The sequence below is a fragment of the Elephantulus edwardii genome, unplaced genomic scaffold (genome assembly GCF_000299155.1).
Source record: "Elephantulus edwardii isolate Elephantulus edwardi_28Jun2011 unplaced genomic scaffold, EleEdw1.0 scaffold00011, whole genome shotgun sequence".
NCBI lineage: Eukaryota > Metazoa > Chordata > Mammalia > Macroscelidea > Macroscelididae > Elephantulus > Elephantulus edwardii.
The window spans coordinates 14885989-14906758 of record NW_006399761.1 but is presented as its reverse complement, the minus strand read 5'-3'; the positions used below and the strand labels follow the sequence as shown (position 1 = coordinate 14906758).

At 42.2% G+C, this 20770-nt stretch overlaps 1 protein-coding gene across 1 annotated transcript in view; it reads right to left on the bottom strand.

The window, feature by feature from the left end:
- CCDC85A (coiled-coil domain containing 85A) overlaps positions 1 to 20770 on the bottom strand; it is a 271422-nt gene that overhangs the window by 38354 nt on the left and 212298 nt on the right. The window contains exon 5 of the mRNA XM_006881023.1: positions 20350 to 20426. Coding sequence (XP_006881085.1) covers positions 20350 to 20426 — 77 coding nt within the window. The remainder of the gene's footprint in view (positions 1 to 20349; positions 20427 to 20770) is intronic.

Genomic DNA, 20770 nt, shown 5'->3' with positions numbered 1-20770 from the left:
GGGTGCAACAATGAATGAATGGAATTCCAAAATCTCTGTAGATGTTCATTGAAATGAAAAATAAACAAACTAAATTAATAAAAAAAATAAAATAAAACAAACCCCATAATCTAACAAGAGAGTCAGTTACTAATATTAGTGGGTTAAATGGGATATTTTCTATCATTTTGTAGGGTTATTTATAACTTTAAGACATCATTGAGGTACTGCTTGTATCTTGAATTCAAAGAGATCTAACCACATGATTGAATGTATTGAACTCTTGACACTCTATGGATTCCCAAAGAGTGTGTATATATAATCTGCATACTCTTGGGGGCATATATTTTTCATCACAACACTGAAGGACAGCTGTCCTTACATGCTTTCATGTCTCACATGATCATATCCCTACAGTTTCAAAATCTCAGTGTAACTAGTTTCTCTCCAATTATACCAATGTCATTGAGGCCACGTGAGCTACATTTTTATACAAATGACCAATTAAATAGAAGTCTTAGTCCAGCCCCCTCTAGTTGTCCTTATCAACTGTTGTGCCATTTGTTAAACTTTTTGAGAAAATACATTAAAGTTTGCTGGTTAAGGCTCCATCCTTTAATGTAGGGCGGTTGGAGAGTGGATGGAATTAGTCTTAAAAGACAATAGTCTAAAAGTATTATATTTTAGGGCATTATTTTTATCGTAGGAGTATGCAATGAGGGTTGTAGAGTGGATTATATTTGGGGCTGGGGGTTGGGGTTTGGGGAAGTGTGAGGGGGGGATTGTGTACCAATGAGGGAGTTTTTCTTTTGCTTTTCAAGGAGAGGAGCAAATGGGGGGGAGGGGGAGGGGTTTGTGCGGGGAGAAGGGTGCAACAATGAATGAATGGAATCCCAAAATTTCTGTAGATGTTCATTGAAATGAAAAATAAACAACCTAAATTTAAAAAAAAAAAAGACAATGACAAATTTCAAAATGCAAAGTCGATAAAAATCCCTTTTGTTTAAAACTTGTCGTCAGGAAAAGTCATGCCAATTCAGGCTGTAGCTTGTGTTCACTCTTGGCTCTCAATACATGCTGGGCAGTAAGATCAAATTTACAAGGATTAACACTTATTTCTGAGTGTGCATTTTAGGATCTTCTGAGACTTCTGTAGCGATGGATATTAAATTCCCTAGCATATGAAAATGTTTTGATTTGTTAAAAAAATTTTTCTTTTTTGCCACCAAGGCACACCTGGCCTGTGTGTCAAAAACAGCTGATATGTCTTGGCTATTATTAAAAAAACCTCCTTTGTTAAGAGCCAGCTTTTATGTAAGTCCAGGATGGTGCCCATCTGGTCCTGGGATTTTTAGTTACATGTTATTTGTCAAGCATTGGAACTGCCTTGCTGGTTATTCTGAAGCAAAAGAGAATCTTCTCAGGTCACTGAATAAACTGTCCAAATATTTTTTAATTTGCTTTACCGCACTCAAGCAATCTATACACACAGATTCGTAATACACAGTCACAAATAACCCTAAGATATCAGACTTATTCCTTACTTAACTCATAGAAAATCTGTACATTTCAGTGCCCTTTGGTTTTCCATTGAGAAAAACTACCAAAATAAAAAAAACAAAAACAAAAAAAACCAAAAAAAAAAACTACCAAAATAATAAGAAGCAGTCCAGGGTATGAAGTAGGGAATTTAGCTATTTTCTTGTGTTCTATGTTTTGTCTTGGTTTCCCCCCTTCAAAAAGTAATCCAAATGTTATTTCTATGTTGCTAAATTAAATGATAGAAGTTACAGAAAATCTGAAGGAAATGAGAAGAATCTTTCATGAAAAATAATGTACGCAAATTTTGTAAATAAATCAGTCATATAAAAAAATTAACAGAAAATCTCTGAATACTTTACCTCTGAAAGTAATAACCCTGGATTGGATCTGAATTATTCAATTGAGCTGTGGTGCTGGAGCAGAGTACTGAATATACCAGGGACTGCTAAGAGAACCAACAAGTTCATCCTGGAGAGGGTGAAGCTAGGCTGCTCCTTGGAGGCAAGGATTCTGACGCTTCGTTTGACAGACTGTGGGCATGTTCCAAGGAGTCCTTGGAGAGGGACTTTATGCTTGGGAGGGTGGAGGAACAGCGCAGAAGAGGAAGACCCTCGATGAGCTGGATAGATTCAGTGACTGGGGTAATGGGGTTGGGTGCGTCAGAGACAATAAGATTGACAAAGGATAGAGCAGGGTTTAGGGCTGTTGTACATGGGGTCGCTATGAGTTGCAGGTGACTCGATGGCACATAACAATAATAACAACCACCTCTAAGCACTTCCGATTTGACACATACCTGACAGGAATTGTTTTTACAAGGTATTAAGAGCTTTGAAGGACCTATGGTGGCCTGGTGGTTATAGAGTTGCACTGCCAACTCCAAGTCAGGTTCTACGAACCCACCAGCTGCTGCTCAGGGCAAACACGGGGAATCTCTTCCCGTACAATATACTGCCTCTGAAAACCCACTGAAGGGCCAGCTCCAAGTTGGCTCGGACCTGATGGCACAGTGCAACAACAAGTCTGAGCTCAAGTGTTTCTCCCAAAGTAAGAATTTCACCAAGCAGACATGCTTGAATCAAGGATAACATAGGGACTTCAGAATTTTGAGTTTGAAGATGGTTGTTGTGGTCAGGCGCCATCAAGTCAGAGTCAACGCACAGCTGAACCTCCAGTTAGATTTCAGAGGCTGTAAATCACACAGGAGGAGACGCTCCATCTCTCCGCCTTGAAGCAGTGGGTGGACTTGAACTGCCCGTCCTTGGGTTGGCAGCACAATTCCTTTTCACTAGGCCACTTGAACTCCCTAGACCGACCATTATGTTTCCTTTCTAAGCCCATTTCCTGGGCTCAGCACTAGCGCTTTGCAGTGTGATGACAGATCTCTTATGGGTTCTGTAGTTTGAAACAGGGTACAAAAGAAGCAGATACAGAAAGGCTTCATGCAACATCCTTTGGGCTGAAAAACACTGTAGTAGCTGTCAATCAACAGTTAAAGTCAGGATGAAGGAGGACTCCAGCTTAGTAAACCAGAGGAGTAAATTAAGCTGATAAAGGAGAACCCACACTTTTGAGGGGCAAGCAGCCCTTGAGATAGGCTCTCAGAAAACCCTGAAACCACTTGGTCATCCTTCTAACTCCACACGGGCTGGCGTGCCTGACTGTTCAGTGCGTTCACTGTTATTCTCAGCGATATCAATGTAAATACAAGATTAGTTGGTTTTTGAAAACATTCTATTGCACACTGATGTAGAAATTACTTTGTAGAGTCTCCAATAAATGTTAGGCTAAATCTTATATCTCCTCCTAGTGTTCTGGTGGACCAGGGGAAAGGAGCTGTGCTGCCAACCCAAAGGCTGGCAGTTCGAATCCATCAGCTGCTCCACAGGAGAAAGATGGACAATCTCCTCTGGGTGATTTAGTCTCTGAAAACCCACTGCAGAGGCAGCTAGGAGTTGGCTCTGCTCAAAAGCACAAAACAATGGTAACAATGCTATCTAGGAGCTGTGGTTGTGCAGCCTTGAAGGATTTGTGCTGCTGGTGGTTCAAATCCACCAGCCACATTGTAGGAGAAATAAAGGCAGTTCTCCCCCCGCCCCCATATGATTTACAGCCTCCTAAACCCAACGGAGGGTCATCTATGTAAGTTGACTCTGGCTCTGCAGCAACAAATGAGTGTTATTTACTCCATTTGTTGTTGTTGTTGTTATGTGCTGTCGAGTCGTTTGCGACTCATAGCGATCCTATGTACAACAGCCCTAAACCGTTCTCTATCCTGTGCCAATCGCACTGTCTCTCACATACCCATCCCGATTACCCCAGTCACTGAATCAATCCACCTCATAAAGGGTCTTCCCCTCCTGTGCTGTCCCTCCACTCTGCCCAGCATGATGTCCCTCTCTAAAGACCTGTCTCTCCTTACAACATGTCCAAAGTATGTCAGACGAAGCCCCAGAATCCTTGCCTCCAAGGAGCAGCCTGGTTTAATCCTCTCTACCATGAATCTGTTTGTTTTCTTGGCAGTCCATGGTACATTCAATACTCTTCTCTAGCACCACAGCTCAAAGGCGTCAATTCTCCTTCTATCCTCCCTAGTCACTGTCCAACTCTCTGATGCATAACAAGTGATTGCAAAAACCATGGCCTTTATCAGGCGGACCTTAGTCTCCAGAGAGACACCGTTGCTCTTGAGTACTTTAGAGAGGTCCCTAACCACAGACTTTCCCATCGCAATACGTTTTTTTATTTCCTTACTTTTCCAATTATTTCCCTATTCACTGAAGGCCCCTGAGGAGTGGAGCACATTAGGCACAGTCCAGGATTGTTTCACACTGCTTTTCTATTGTTTTCACTCAGATTTGTGGGCTTATGTTTAAATTGTGATTTCAATGCAAGTTTACAGAAAAGTTGTACTTTCATTCATCCATTGTTGCACATTTTCCGCCCTCCCTCCCCCAGTCCACTCTGCAATGCACCTCTTCTTCCAGACTGTTGTTATCATACAAATTATGCCTGGCCTTATACTCCTTTTAAACACTTCTTGCCTTCATCTCTTCCAATGCAGTGTTCACCATCTATCTCCTCTTTGCCTAGTTTCTCTCCAACCCTCCATGTCAGTTTTGCTTTATTACAGTGATGTTATGCAGTATTTGTCCTTTTGTGACCAAGATATTTCACTCAGCATAATGTCCTCCAGGGTCAACCATGCTGTGTAATGTTTTACGAGTTCCTCATTTTTCAGCGCTGCATAGTATTCCGTGTGTGACTATACCATTCACACATTCTATCCATTCATTTGTTGCTGGGTTTGCCTCCACCTCTTTCTATTGTGAATAACCCAGTGATAAACATGGGTGTGCACCACACTGCTTTTCTGGAAACACTTCAACTAGTTTCACATGTTAACACGCTACCAGGTTCATGGAGAGTCAACGGTGCTCAGTTCTATTGACAACGTCTAAAAGCTCTTTGTAAAAGGCAAAGGCCATGCTGCTCATCAGGTCACAGTGTGAGCAATGCCCATCTTTCTCCTGCAGTGCAGCTGGTGGATTCAAAATGCCTACCTTTGGATTGGCAACATAGCTCCTTACACACTAGACCACTAGAACAGTAGGGGGCAGATCTTAAGAGTTATACTAGCATTTACTATAGATATTCTACAAAGTTGTTTTTAACACCAATAAGCAGTAGAATATTTTCAAAAAGCAACTCACCTGTATGTAGAGTGGCATTACTCATGCACCACTTTCCCTACATCAACTACAAAATCTAAAGGATGGTTAAGTCTGACCCTGGTGGAGGGTATTTCTAATGCTGTGATCTATACAGTGAATCAGAAAACTGCTGATGTGCAAAAGAGAAAGACCCAGGATGAGATGGATTGACACAGTGACTGGAATATTGGGAGCAGGCTCTCGGAGACAGCGACACTGGCTCAGGATAGGGCAAGTTCAGAGCTATGGTGCACAGGGTCGCAGGCAACTTGATGACACATGACAACAACATGATGCAATCTAGAATTTTTAAATGGCCTCTTCTAGAACTGTACACATTCATTTATGCATTCAAGAAAGAATGTCCTAAAGTCAGGTGAGCTTTACCTTTTTAAAAAGACTATTTTTTTTTTCTTCTCCAATAGCAATAAACACCTCAACTCCTTGCTCTCCAGTGGGAACTGACTCATAGCTGACCCTCCAGGAGGTTCCCAAAGGCTTAAAAATGCACGGGAAAAGACTACATGGAAAAAGACTGCCCATCTTCCTCGTGAGGACCTGTGGACTCAAATCACCAGAGAGGCACCATTCCTGGGTTCAAAGCACAATTCCTTCTGGATGACACCACCAGAGTGCTCCCAGGTAACAACAACTTACAAATAAATAATTCAGCATTTTCTGAAAATCACGAGACTTTTCACGTATGGAAACTCTTGGAAATGCTCCTTCACAAATCAGACTGAAAGCCCAGCTCCACGATTCCCGCAGGGAATGACAGGGACCAACCAGAATAAAGCGGCCCTGCATCCCTGGGCAGTGAGGACCATGGTCGCTGTGCCCCAGGGTCCCTCTCGTCCTCACGCTCCTCCCAACTCATCTGACCTCCAATTCCCCACCCGTCCTCTGCAGAATTCCTTCACTCTGGGATTTGATAACCACATGGGTATAAGACATGGGTACAGACTTAACTTATTTATATTTGACTTTCTATCACCTTGAGAGGTGGAAGGAGACACATCATTAACAAAAGGCAGAGGCTGGAGTTTTTGCACCTGAACAGAGAGAAGTCCACAAGCCTTGACCACATCTATGTTGCTTATTTCTATATAACCATCTTGTCAGGGAGAAGTCGTGCCTTTTTGTTCTTAAGTAATTTTATTACAAGAGTAAAAAATAAGTAGTAAAGGGATGACATAATCTTGCTCCGAAGTCACATAATAGAATAATGTCAGCCTGGTCTATTAGCTTCACTATCAGTATATGGGATGTGATATCAACCCCAAATGAAGCCTGCAGACTACTGAAATCAAGGTAGCAGTTATCTGATAAAATTGTATTCAGTTTAGGATCTAGTAGGGCAGAATTACTCACAATGACATTAATAGATGCCTTTAATGTAAAAAGTATGTATTATAAGAGTCCGGAATGAGGGTTGCAGAGTGGAGTATACTTGGAGTGGGGGTGGGGCTGTGTGGGGTGGGGGAGGGGATTGTGTACTAATGAAGGAGTTTGTCTTTTGCTTTTCAAGGAGAGGAGCGAACTGGGGGTGGGGGTGGGGAGAAAAGTGCAACAATGAATTAATGGAATTCCAAAATCTCTGTAGATTTCCATTGAAAATAATAATAATAATAATAACAACAACATTTAAAAAGTATGTGTGATTTTAAAATATACTTTTTTTAAAAATAACTGTGATCTGAGTGAGAGTTTACAAAGAAATTTGTTTTTCCTGCACTCATTTATACAGATTTATCCTCCCCACCTTCACTTTTCATTTCCTCCCGCCTGCCCTTATCAAGGAACATGGCATTGGGACATGTGAAGGGAAATTAATTCTGAAAAGTGTGGGCAAGAACACATAATTAGAAAAACTGCAGTTGTGAGGAATTTTAACAACAAAATTAAAGCTATTATTGAATTAAACCTGTTCTGAAGCTCTGTGAGCTTACTGGTAAGGAATTGCACCGTCAACCCTAAGGCATGCAGTTCAAATCCGCCAGCTGCTTCATGGGAGAAGGATGTCTTTATCAACCATCAGGGGATTTACTGCCTCTGAAAACCTGCTGGAGGGTCAGCTATGCGCTGATCCAGACTCAACAGTAAACAATAACAACAAAATTTATTTTAGGATTTATAAAAAAAACCCAAACCAACAAAACAAACCCAAAGGAAACAAGTACAAAACCATTTCTACAGTTATAAGGCAGTATTAATTTCTCCAAATTGTGTATCATTCGAGTATCTACAGATACGGGCTTATAAATTTGTGTGTCCAGCAAGAGACAGGTAACAAAACATGTTTACTATTTTATTTTTATGGCTACTGCAAATCATATTCTTAAAAAATGTGCTCTCATGAGAGAAAGCTATCAATAAGTTTATAGTGGTATATGACGGTGATGTTGTTATATAAAAATTCTTGGTAAGAGCTTGAGGGAACATCAAACGCCTTAGCAGGGACTTAGAGCCTGACTCATAGATTACCCTTCAGGGAGATTTCAGAGGCTGTAAACTACACAAGAGGAGAATGTCCATCTCTCTCCCATGGAGCTGCTGGTGGATTCAAACCACCAGAGTTTGGGTTATCAGTGCAAAAACCTAAGGGCATAGTATCTTTTAAGTTCAACACATTTAATAAGTGATTTATTAAGTGGCATGACCATGTTTTCTGCTTACATTCGTATTTACTCTATTTTCTCCCAGTAGAATGAAGTCTTTTCATCCCAGACCTGAGTTTCTCAAACAGGAGCCTTTTGAGTATGGGTGGGTCCCAGGAGAATGCTATAGTCTCCCGTGTTTCAGACCTTCCTTTTCTGCCTAGGAAAACAGTATGTCTACGTGCCTTAGACATGTTTCCTGTGAACCTCTCTTCTCCTTATCTTCTCTGATATCCTCCAGCAGGTTCATCTGGGAAGGTTTTACAGCTTCGTTTTTCCTGGTAAACCTACTTTCTGTATTTATTTACCTCTTCCAGTCCAACATACCCACCCACTTGTGAAGCGTCCATCTGTCTCATAAAGCTGGAACAAACAATACATAAAAGTCCTTGTTCTTTTATTATATAAGTCAAGTCAGCTTATGGAAAATGGTCATCTACAATAACTACTTCTCTGGAGGCATCTACTTTACACCAAATACATCTCCAACAGCAACCAATCCTTAATGGATTTAACTATTTTTTTTCACCTGCAGTATACAGAATTTTTTTTTTCTTAGCAAAATGCAGATTCCACATAAGCTTTGCAATACATTTTTTTTATTGTGAAGACCATGGCCTGGATCAGGTGCACCTTAGTCTCCATAGTGAGATCATTGCTCATCAGTACTCTAAAAGAGGTCCCTGGCAGCAGACTTTTCCAAAGAAATTAAACTTTTTTTTAAAAAAAATGGTTTGTTTACAAAGTTCATATACATTGTGTTTCACATTATTCCTTAATGAACTTAACTGCCACCAATTTGGAATCAGTTCATCAGTGACCCTCCAGTGGGCTTTCTGAAGCTGTTTATCACAGGGGAGGAGAATGCCCGTTTTCTACAGAGGAGCAGTGGGTAGACTGGAACTCCCAGAGAAGAGCCACCTCTGGTTTAACAGTGCGATTGCCTATGGGCTACACCCCAGAGCGCTCTAATTTTAATGAAGGAGAAAACAAAACTTAAAAAACAACTCTACACAAGGCAATGCTTAGGAGGAACCAAAGGGGGTAACTGGCAGGCAACAAACAGGGTAAGAATCCATCGCTGACACTGAGCCTTCTACAAAGAATTATTCTGGGATTGTTTGATGCAAGAGTTACTGATTCCCGGGGCCCCGTTAAGTATTTCAACTTTAAAGGGTTCAAATATTAACAACCCTTTTAGACAAAAAAGAAAGAAAGAAAAGAAAAGAAAGAGAGAGAGGGAGAAGAGACGGGGGAAACATGAAGACAGTTAAAGATGAAAAACTGGCAAAAATAATTATTTTTATCTTCACAAGAAAAAGGCGTGGGAGCTCTGGGGGCCGAGTGGGTAGGTTGTTGCTTTGCTAAGCCAAGAGTGGTGCCTCTCTGAGGGTTCGAATCCACCAGTGGCTCCTTGAGAGAAAGATGGGCAACCTCCTTCCATGTCATGGGCAGCCTTGGGAAGCCCACTGGAGGGTCAGCTATGTGTCAGTTTAGACTCACTGGCAGTGATAGTAAGACAAGAAAACGGCAAAGCCCACAGAGGAGCTTGTGCTTCCCGGCCCCTCGCTGTACACGTGGTGCATGGATATAAAAATAAAGACACTGAGTTTCTTAAGCTCCTGTGTGCCTCTCTCAGCACCTGTGACAAAAGTGACAGGCTCTTTCCTTTTGTTTAGAAAACTGCCTTGCAAATGGCCCTGCCCTTTTCCCCAAAGGAGCTGAAAGACTGAACTGGGAGGTCGCACTGTAACCAAATTACACGAGAGGGAGATTTCTCATTTCCATTCCTAAAATTAGACATGGGGTGGGGGGCGACTATGGTGATCCATGGCATCATCTTTCAAACAAGTCTGCTGAGCCCACTGCACTTGGGCAACTCAGGAGACACCAGACAGAGCCAGGAGCCTTTGACCATCACAGAAATCGATGTTAAAAAGTCGGCCTTAAAAGCTAGGACTGACTCTCTCATGGCACTAACTCCTAACTGCACAGATACTAACTGGAAGGTTGGTGGTTCCAATTCACCCAGAGGCACCTCAAAACTATTCTAAGGTGCTAATAACATGGGTAGATTCTGAGTCACAGCAAACCTACCGTGTACAACCCTATGCCCTCTGTACACTCTCTTCTATGCTAAAACCCACTGTTACAGTCACTGTGTCAAGCCAAGTCACTAAGGGTCTTCCTCTCCTTCTTGAGCCTCCGTGACATCCTTTTTCTAAGGCCTAGCTCCTCCTGGCAACATGTCCCAAGTAAAGTAAGACAAAATCTCACCATCCTGGCTGCTGAGAAGCAACTTGGATGCACGTCCACCAAGACAGGTTTGTGAGTTCTTCAAACAGTCTGTTACAGCCACTGAAGCCGCTAGATACAGTGTTATTCTGACATAACAGGGGTCACATGTGTCAGAACTGAACGAGAAGCAACCGGGTTGGCTTTTTTCTTTCTTTTTTTTTTTTTTTGGCTTGTCAGGTTGTTTTATTGTTTTGTTTCTGCTTTAGAAGTGGGTGATTTGTTTGGAGAAAGGTCTCTCAGGCACAAAGCGCATACAGTTCTTTCCGAACAGATGCTGGTGCCAGAGCAGCTGATCAAAGGGAGGAGATTTCCCAGTAGGACCTTGAAACAAATGTGCCTAATTGACTTTGGAGCTGCTGTAAAACCTCTTTCCTGTCGCCAGCCTCTACTGTGCTGCAAAATCCAGCGTCAGTGGAGACGAGGGAGAAAGAGGTTATAAAAGAGGAAGAGTTCTAGAAGAGGTTATAAAAGAGTGAAACTTCAGGGTGATGTCTGAAGTCTACAAAAAGTCAACACTACTTACTCCTAATAAAACAGGTAGAAAGCTCCATCTCATATACTTTGGGCACATGACCAGGAGGGACCAGTCCTTAGGGAAGGACATCATGCTTGGTAGGGTAGAGGGACAGCACAGGAGAGGAAGACCCTGGATGAGGACTGACATGATAACTGGGGCAATGGGATAAGGTGTGTCGGAGTCAGTGAGACTGGCTCCAGGCAGGGCAGGCTTCAGAGATGTTGTACAAAGGGTCCCTATGAGTCGCAGACAACTGGCACATGACAACATTCTATATCAAGCATTTAGATATAATTTCTAGTGGAAGAGCCTCCTTGACAGAAGATACAACATGGCAACGTGCTCAGCCAGTCATTGCTGTTGATTTGGGACAATTCATAGCTGACCCTCCAGTGGGTTTCAGAACAATAATAAATCTCATTGGAGGAGATTGCCCATCTCTCTCTGTCTCTCTCTCTCTGTCTGGCTCTCTCTGTCTCTTTCTGTGTTTGTGTCTCTCTGTGTCTCTGTGTCTCTGTGTCTGTCTCACTCTCTCTGTGTCTCTCTCTTGCTCTGTCTCTCTCTGTGTGTTTCTGTCTCTCTCTCTCGGACCTGATGGTGGTGGATTTGAACTTCCAGAAACACATGGTCTTTGGGTCGGCAACACAACTGCCTGCAGATGACACACCCTGAGTGCCTTTTTGAGAGATACTGGCTGAGTTGACACTGGGAGCTCTGGTAGCGTAGTCCATAGAGAGCTGTGCTGTTAACCCAAGGGCTGCCCATCTCCGAAGGTTCAAATCCACCAGTGGCTCCATGGGAGAAAGATGGGCAGGCACTTTCTGTCATGTTTTACACCTTCAAAAACCTGATGGCGGGTCATGAGGAGTCAAAATCGACTCTGCCTCAGCGATCTTGATTTTTGAGGTCTGACTTAAAAAGAATTTCAGGCATCATGAAAAAGACAATGAAATGAATAGTAAGATCTACAAGGGTTTGGAATATGGGCTGAAGAACCAAATTGCTTGGATTCCTTTAAAAGAGCTTCTAGGGCACCCTGGCTGACTGGAATACGTCTTTTTTTAGTTGGCCTCTCTGGCTGGCCCCTCCCTACTTCTCTATTAGACTGTGAGGTGAATTTCCTGAGCGCTGACTGTGTCTCTGTCATACTTCATACTACAGTCCTTGGTACAGTATAAGTAATGACTACGTAATGTTTAAAAAATACTGATGGGTCAGTAGTTCAGATTACAAATAGTTTGAAGGACATAATATTGGATGTCTTTTTATTTTCTTCTATGTTTTACTCAGCTCCTCCCATAACTCAGCCTATGACCAATCAAACCCAAACCCTGCGGCTACATAACTCCACTGGGTTTCCAGGGAGACCTGGAGGCTTAGTGTTTAGGAATTGTGCCCAAGGGCATGAAGTTTGAAATCACCAGCTGCTCCGTGGAAGAAACATGGGCAATCTCCTCCTGTGCAATTTGTAAGGAGCCCTGGTGGTCTAGGGCTGCCAACCTGAAGGTGAGCAGATCGAATCTACCAGTTGATCTACAGGAGAAAGATGGGCAATCTCCTCTCATGTGGTTACTGCCACTAGAGGTTCAGCTCCGTGTTGGTTCGAACTCGATGGTACAAATCTCTGTGGGAGGAGGCTGCCTGTCTTTCTTCCAGAGAGCAGCTGCGGGACTTGAACATCCTACTTTTTAGCTGCCAGTCCAGTATTTAGCCTGCCTTCCACTGGGGCTTGAGCTAAACAGATATACTTTCATAAGGGACTGAAGAAGTTTTCTCTTCAGATTGAACTCTGCACTCCTGCGATCTGTGTTAGCGATTCCAATCTTACGTCTGTGGACAGATGGCCTGGTGGTGCGGTAGTTAAGCACTCAGCTGTTGACTGAAAAGCTGGTGGCTCGAATCTACCAGTTGCTCCTTGGGAGGAAGTTAAAGCAATCTGATTCCATAAAGATTACAGTCTCGTAAACCCTATGATGGGGAGGTTTGGTGGTCTCGTGGCAAGAAGCTGCACTGCAAACCCAAAGGCACGTGGTTCGAGGCCACCAGCTGTTCTTAGGGAGGAAGTTAAAGCAATCTGATGTCATAAAGATTACAGCCTCATAAACCCTATGATGCAGTGTTATTTTCTTGTAAAGGGTCCTTAAGAGGAGGAATGGCGCTGAAGGACATTATGCTGAGTGAAATATCTCAGACACAAAGTGCATGGTGCCACTGTTTTAAAACGGCACTGACATCGGGGTTGGGGGGAGAGAGAGAAAGATGGGATAAATAATGTAAACTGCATTGAAACAGATGAGGGAGAGAACTGTTTAAAGGGGATGTATGATCAGGTATTATTGTCACGACAGGAGTGCAGAATGAAGGCTGCATGGTGGAGTGGACTTGAGGGAGGGATTGTAAAACAATGAAAGAATTTTTCTTTTACTTTTCAAAGAGAAGAGTTGGGGGGGAGGGGTGGCCAGGGAGAAGCGCACAACAATGAATGAATGGAAATCCAAAGTCTCTGTAAACGTTCATTAAAATAATAACTTTTTTTTAAAAGAGGAGGAATGGCCTTCAAGCAGTGGGGTTTTTAATAGCTTTAAAATCACCATTCTATTTCTCCGCCTCCTCATCCAACTCCAGCTCACTGCCAAGGTCTTCTGACTACATTTCTCCAACTAATTCTATTGAGAATGGCTTCCCCGTGCAAATGTGGGAACAAGTGAGTGAAATAAAACATTACGATTTTCGACATAGAGGAGTTTGGAAATCTGTCAGGGAGGAGAAGATCCTGTGAAAATGGTGCTTTTTAATTTCCTCATTTATGGTGAATAACATGACTTTAAAAATGCACAGATTCTTTTCTTTAAAGCAAGAATAAATGTCTAACGGATCTTAGAGGGCCAAACAGCTCCCAATGTTGATTTTTAAGATAAACATTCAAAAGATGAATTTCATAATAATATAAAAACAGATTTAGCAGCTTAATTACATTGACTTACATTAATGGTATGAAATGGTGAAATGGTGGAAGGAAGCACTCTGAGTATGCTTGAACGGACACTGACTAGAGTTACTTTTTGGCTTGAAACAGTCCTTAATGAGCTGCCTCGTCATGACATTCCTCCTGACTTCTGTGCGTCCTAAATCCCACACCTATGAAATGCCACTGCTCTTGGCAATACATGAGGTTCTAAGCAGTTCTGAATACCTGTAACACTTTGTCCACAGAAATGCTGTATTCATGAGAGGAGTACTAACATACCCTGGACCGCCAAGAAAACAATCAGGTCTGTGTTGGAGAGGGTGAAGTTTCTCCTTGGAAGCTAGGATTATGAAGCTTTGTCACCCACTTTGGGCACATGGCCAGAAAGGACCAAACCTTGGAGAAGGACATCATGCTAAGAAGGGTGGATGGACAGCACAGGAAAGGAAGACCCCGAGGAGATGGGTTGACATGCTAATTAGGGCAATGGAGGTAGGTGTGTTGGAGTCAGTGAGACTGGCTCAGGAGAGGGCAGGCTTCAGAGCTGATGTATAAAGGCTTACTATGAGTTGCAGGCAACTCGACAGCACATAACAACAACATATTATATGTGTGTGTTTGTGTGTGTGTGTGTTCTGAAGCTTCGTCTGACATACTTCGGGCATGTTGCAAGGAAGGACTGGTCCTTGGAAAGGTACAACATGTTTGGGAGAGTGGAGGGACGGCACAGGAGAGGAAGATCCTCAATGAGATGGATAGATTCTGTGACTGGAGCACTGGGAATGAGTGTGTTTGAGACAGTGAGGTTGGCACAGGATGCAACGGCATTTAGGCATGTATATATATGTATATATACATATACATACATATATATATACACACACACACACACACACACATATATATTCAGTTTAACTTTTATATTACAACTATAGCATTTGTCATGCTAGATCTTCTCTTTCTCAGTACCTATCTGCATCACTCTGGTGCTCTGGTGACCTCATGGTAACTAGCTAGGCTGCCAGGCTGAAGGTCAATGGTTAGAACTCACCAGATGCTTCACAGGGGAAAAGTGGGCAATCTCCTTGCATGTGATTTCCTGCCCCAGAAAACACACTGGAGAGTCGGCTACATGTTGGTTCTGACTCCAAGCACAAAATAACAACAACAGTTGCATGACTATGGAGTTCTGTGGCCTCGGGAGCAGGAGGCTACCTGCACTGTCAACCGGAAGGCTGGCACCATTCTACCCGCTGTTCCCCAGGAGAAATATGGGCAGTCTCCTCCAGGGCCATTTACAGCTTCTGAAAGCCCACCTGGAGGGCCAGCTATGGATTACTGGTGACTCAAAATGCAATGAGTTTGAGAATTTTTTTTTCTTATAATTTGCATCTCTGTGTGTAATTGAATCTTACTGGTCTTTAAAGTGAATAAAATTTTATTAGACATCTTCTACTTACTTAAGAAGCACGCAGTCTTAATTTGAGGTTGCTTTTACATCAAAGATGTTTATGGTGGAGCTGGCCAAACAGTCTGGACAAAATACTCCATTACGTGTCTTTTGAGAGATTATATGCAATTCTTTGAAATATTTTTAATGTGTAATCTAGAAATATCCACATTAGTTTATGAGCTCAAGAAAGAGCATATGATTTTTAGCTCTCATTTTTTGCCACCTTTTAAAAGGGTGATACAAAAAATATATTTAAAAAAAAAGAGTGGTACAAAAAGATTAAAAATAGACTATGGTGGTAGTGACTTGGTATGCTGAACATTATATACGAGACAGAACTATCTAAAAAACATTCAAACAACAATCTTTCTACATACGGACATGTTTACCCAGGCCAGCCCAAAAGCATTCTATTCTTGAATAATAATGTTGTTGTGAGTGTGTGTCGTGTACCATCGAGTTGGAATTGATGCATAGCTGACCCAAGAGCGGGTTCTCAGAGGCAGTTAGTCACACAGGAGATTTCCCATCTTCCTCCTTCAGAGCAGCTGGTGGATTTGAACCACGTGTCTTTGGATTGCAGTACAGTTTCTTACCACTAGGCCACCAGAACTCCCTAAGTAAGAATAACCAACAATAACGACTCCATTTTCTGAAAATAACGAGACTGTTCATACTTTAAGGCATACTTTGAAATGATGTTGTTGGAGTTGACAGGTGCCGTTCAGTCAAACACAACTCATAATGACTCTGTGAACAATAAACTGAAACCTTGTCCCATCCTGTGCTGTGGTCAATCTCCCCCCAGATCCCATGATCAAGCCTCTTGTTACAGTCACTGAGTCAACTCATCTTGTGTGGGCCTTCCTCTCTTTCACTGAATTTCCCAAGCATTATTGTACTTTGAAACATTCATTCACAAAGCAGAGCAGCTTGGGCAGCCTTGTGGGACACCATAGAGGCCAAGGTCAAAGCGCTCCTGCCTCCCAGGGCAGTGACAACATTCCAGCTGTGCCCACGGACCCTGTTCGTCCTCAGGAGCCTCCTAGCACTGGACAGAGCTACTCTCTCCCCCTCGTCCCCTGCCCCCACTTTCGATCTGTTCTCTAACGAGGAACTCTTTCATGCTGGGATCTGACAACAGAAAGCCTGTTAAGATACAGAATGAATTTTGGAACTGTGGACTGGAGAGAGCTGGAAAGAACATCACCATTCACAAAAAAAGTAACTGAGGCTCTGAACCTGGACCAGAGAGAAATGCAGAAGTCTTCACACTCATCTTGTTCATGGACAGATAGATGGACAGACAGATATAGTTACTGATGTGGGAGTCTGCTTTTATAAAGGTGGGAGAGTTTTAGGCCGCCCTACAGGTTTCAGATTTGACCTGGCATAGTGTTAAGAGTGAATGTCAGTCTGCCCCTGATCAAGGCCATGGTCTTCGCAATTACTTGCTATGCATCAGAAAGTTGGACAATGACGAGGGATGACAGGAAAACTGATGCCTTTGAGCTGTGGTGCTAGAGAAGAGTATTGAATGTACCATGGACTGCCAGCAGAACAAACAGGTCTGTCCTAGAGAGGGTGAAACCAGGCTGCTCCTTGGAGGCAAGGATTCTCAAGCTTCATATGACCTACTTAGGGCATGTTACAAGGAGGGACCAGTCCTTGGAGAGGGACGTCATGCTTGGGACACTGGAGGAACAGTCCAAGAGAGGAAGACCGAGGATGAGCTGGATTGACTCAGTGACTGGGGTAATGGAGTAGGTGTGTCAGAGACAATGAGGTTGACTCAGGATAGAGCAGGGTTCAGAGCTGTGTACACAGGGTCGTTATAAGTCGCAAGAGACTTGATGGCATATAACAACAACAATAACAGTGTTGAAGTTATGCCTTTCTGTTCCTTCTGTGTGATTTTACATAATGAATCAAGTAAGCATAGAAGAGACATTCTTATCCCAGAAGAAATGCGGGCCTACTTGGTCTCTTTTTTATCAGAAAAATACCTGCCTGGCCACAGCCAGAAGAAAATATTTTATATACTTGGAATTCTACTAGCCAATTATACTCTTACTTTTCCAAACAAAAATGGATATACTTTTGTTGACTTTGGAATGAAAAGAAATAGTTGATTAATCAAGGCACAACACAAACAAATTCTGATAATTGAAAATCAAGTGTTCAGATGTTGAGACTAATTTATGGAAGGATGTCAGCTTGTTGCAATGAACTGACCTTGCAAATCAGCTAACAGGATGCACCAGAAATAGGAGAGATGGTTTCTGCGGGGAGATCTCATCACTATTTGCAGTATTATTAATAGGCTCTGTGACTTGCCTTGATAATACTCCCTAGAGTACATTTAGAACAAATGATTGGCCAAACAAGGCCTAAAGAATAAGCCTGTTCATGCCTTTGTGCTATCTAGTTAACTCTCTTGTTCATGAGATTGCTTCTCTTCCTAAGATTCTCACTGCTCAGAGACCTTGTTTCATGTTATAGGCTCTTACCTACTGTCTGTGTTCATCTCAATATGCAATTACTTGTACTTACAGCTGGTGGGTCTAATCTATCTTTGCTTTAAATTGAGGGAACACTCTCAGGGAACTCCAGTGGTCTAGCAGGTAGGGAGCTGCCTCTCTAATCCAAGAGTGCGTGGTTCAAATCCCCCAGCTTCTCCAAAGGAGAAAGAGGGGCAATTTCCTCCTATGTGATCTACAGCTTCAGCAAACCGGAGGGTCAGTCATGGGTTTGTTCTGAGTCAGTAGCAAGGAGTCTGAGGTTTTCAGAATTCTCTTGAACTATCTTGGACACAGGAATTTAACAGAAACCTTGTTTTTTTGAACTGAATCTTGATTTCTTTGCATATGTTTGAGACAGTGTTTGAAATGGTAGACATTCAGTACATTAAAGCACTTTAGACATTAAACTAGGTGTTATTTAAGGGATTATAAAACCTTCACCCCCCCCCCCAATTTTAACATGTCTGAGATCAGCTAGCATCTTACAGAGTATAGTTGAAAAGATATATTTTTCTTTCTTTCTTAATGGTGTGAGTTAGTAATGTAGGTGTATCCTGCATCAATTACATCTTACACTTAATAAAAACATGATCTTTGTAGCTATTATAGAAGAAGAAGAAAAGGGGGAGAACAATCTTACCTGATGGTAAAATGTCAATGTATTAAAAATGTGTATGATTGAATATTTCAACTAGAGAAGCTTAATTTCTCCAAGTCTTTAGATCTCCAAGTGCCACCAATTTTCAACATCTTATTCGAGTTTCACGTAGAGTTAAACTAAGAATAAGATCTATTTCCCCCTATTTCTTCTTCCTTATATTCTTAGTTGCTTAGAGATGATGTTATAGAATGTTGTTGTTGGGTACCATCGAGTAGCTATGGAGGGTTCACACAGGCAATTTAAAAGCAAGGGAGGAGATTTTCCATCTTTCTGCCACTAAACAGCTGTTGGATTTGAACCACCAGCCTTCGGTATTGCAGTGCAACTTCTTACCACAGCCATGTATAATTGCTGAATGCCGCCGAGCCAGAACTGACCCATATCTAACACTCCAGAGGTAGTAAATCACACAGGAAGAGATTGCCCTGTACAACAGCTGGTGGATTCAAACCACAAACTTTCGGGTTGGCAGCACAATTCCTTACCACTAAGCCACCAGAGCTCCTTCCTGCTTGATAACCATGCTCAAAACTCCTCTATTTTTCGAGTTTATCTGAACCACGGAATAAAGTTCAATGTTTCCAGGCAAGAGCCCTCCACTATGACAGGTAAAGACAGAGCTAAAGTTCAAAACCAAAAATTTTAAAACAGCAATGGGAAAAGAAAACCCACCCTCTCCCAGCCATATTTTACTTTGTGATTCAAATACTCCTTTCTGTCAACCCGGGGTTTGGACTTATGTAGAGTCTGAAAGAAGTGGAATACTTTCAATTCATCTCAAGAGTCCTACCCAGGTGGCTGGCACATGGAAGACAGGGGAATACATTCTTACACCAGGACATGTCGCCCCCGGATCATTATTAATGAGCACACACTGTCCAGAAGCAAACGAGGACCAGAGACACCTAGGATGTCTTTCCAGAGTCTTCACATTAATACTTTAAATCTAGTCTCCTGAATTACAACTAGTCTTTTGTCTTTTTATTTTAGAAGATTTATGCCACAATAAAATGTACAGAAGCCAGAATCTGTGGAAGGTAGAACCTATCAGAGAAGGAAATCTCACGTTTTCCAAGAAAATGAGCAAATGAAAAAGGCTAAGTGTGCACCCTGTCAAAGGTGGAAATACTGCACGAGCTGGAAAAATACACCAGTCTGGTCAGTTCTTACAGGTTCAAATGTGTGGGCCCCAGTTGACGGGCTGTTTCCAACGTTTCCCTTAATTGCGTGAAAAATTAAAATAATCAGCAGAATGTGTGAAGGGCGTAACCCACCATTGAGTGACTATTTGACCTTTTTCTAAGATTTGAAAAAAATATATATAAAAGAATAGATTTTGCCTTTCTTGCAAAAAGATTTGTTCGGCATTTGAAGAAAGCATTTCCCAAGAACCACCACCCACAAGAGCAAAATCCTCCTCACCAAGTTAACAAGCCTCAGAAATCCTTTTATAAAGTGAAACATACCGGCAGGCATTAGAGAACCTGTAAAAAAGTTCTACTTTTGCCTTCAGTGGGGGGAGGGGACAAAGCCTTCAAGAAAAAAACGTAGTAAAACTGTCAATTACTGTCATTGCTTTATTGCAATGAAAGAGTTCAATTGTACTGTAAAGAATTTGAGCAAGTACTAATTTAATTAAAGCAGTAAACCTTCAAGCTACCTACAGCTTTGACTAACTCATCAATTAGCAAATTTCCTATTTAAATTACAGTCCTTTTCTGCTTTCTACCAACCTCATATACAACGTCTGTGAGAGGGGTAGCACAGCACCTTCGTTTTCTACTTGTTTGCATTTCCCCCCCTTTCTCCTTCCTTCTAAAATCCCTTTGCGTTCTCCCTGGCTCACATCTGGAGCCTTCAGCATGGCACCCCGGCATCTAGCATACACGATGACCAGCATGGGAAGTCAACACACTCTACGTTGATGAATGGCTATTTACAAAATGATCTCAAGCATTTAAAGAGGAGAAATGTAACCGAGACTTTACATTCCAAATCAAATGACACCGACTGGCTGTGAGCTTGGGGAAGTCACCCACCTGGGGCAGCATTCGATTCTCTTCCTCCAGCTGTCTGACTCTGGCCTCCAGCTGCCTAACATAGGACAAGGTTGATTCTAAAATCAAAAAGAAAGAACTCACATTATACATGCAGGCCTCGTTTGGTAACACCGTCAGGGTATTTCGGGCTTGATAAATTCAAATCAGGTTGTGACTATATATTTTAGCAAAGGAAAGGAAAAAATTGTCCCCCCAGGAAATTAGTAACAGCAGACACCAAAATTACAGGCATTTTTGGAACAATTGCATGGAGTTACGGAAGATTCGAGAAATTTGTAGATGATAAAATTCCAAAGCTTTTGTACAACACAGTTCTCAGAATGTCAAACATGTTGGTAACGGTTTCTCCCTCTTTTATTTTTGTACAGTGAACTGCCCCACGTATGAGAGTATTTTGTAC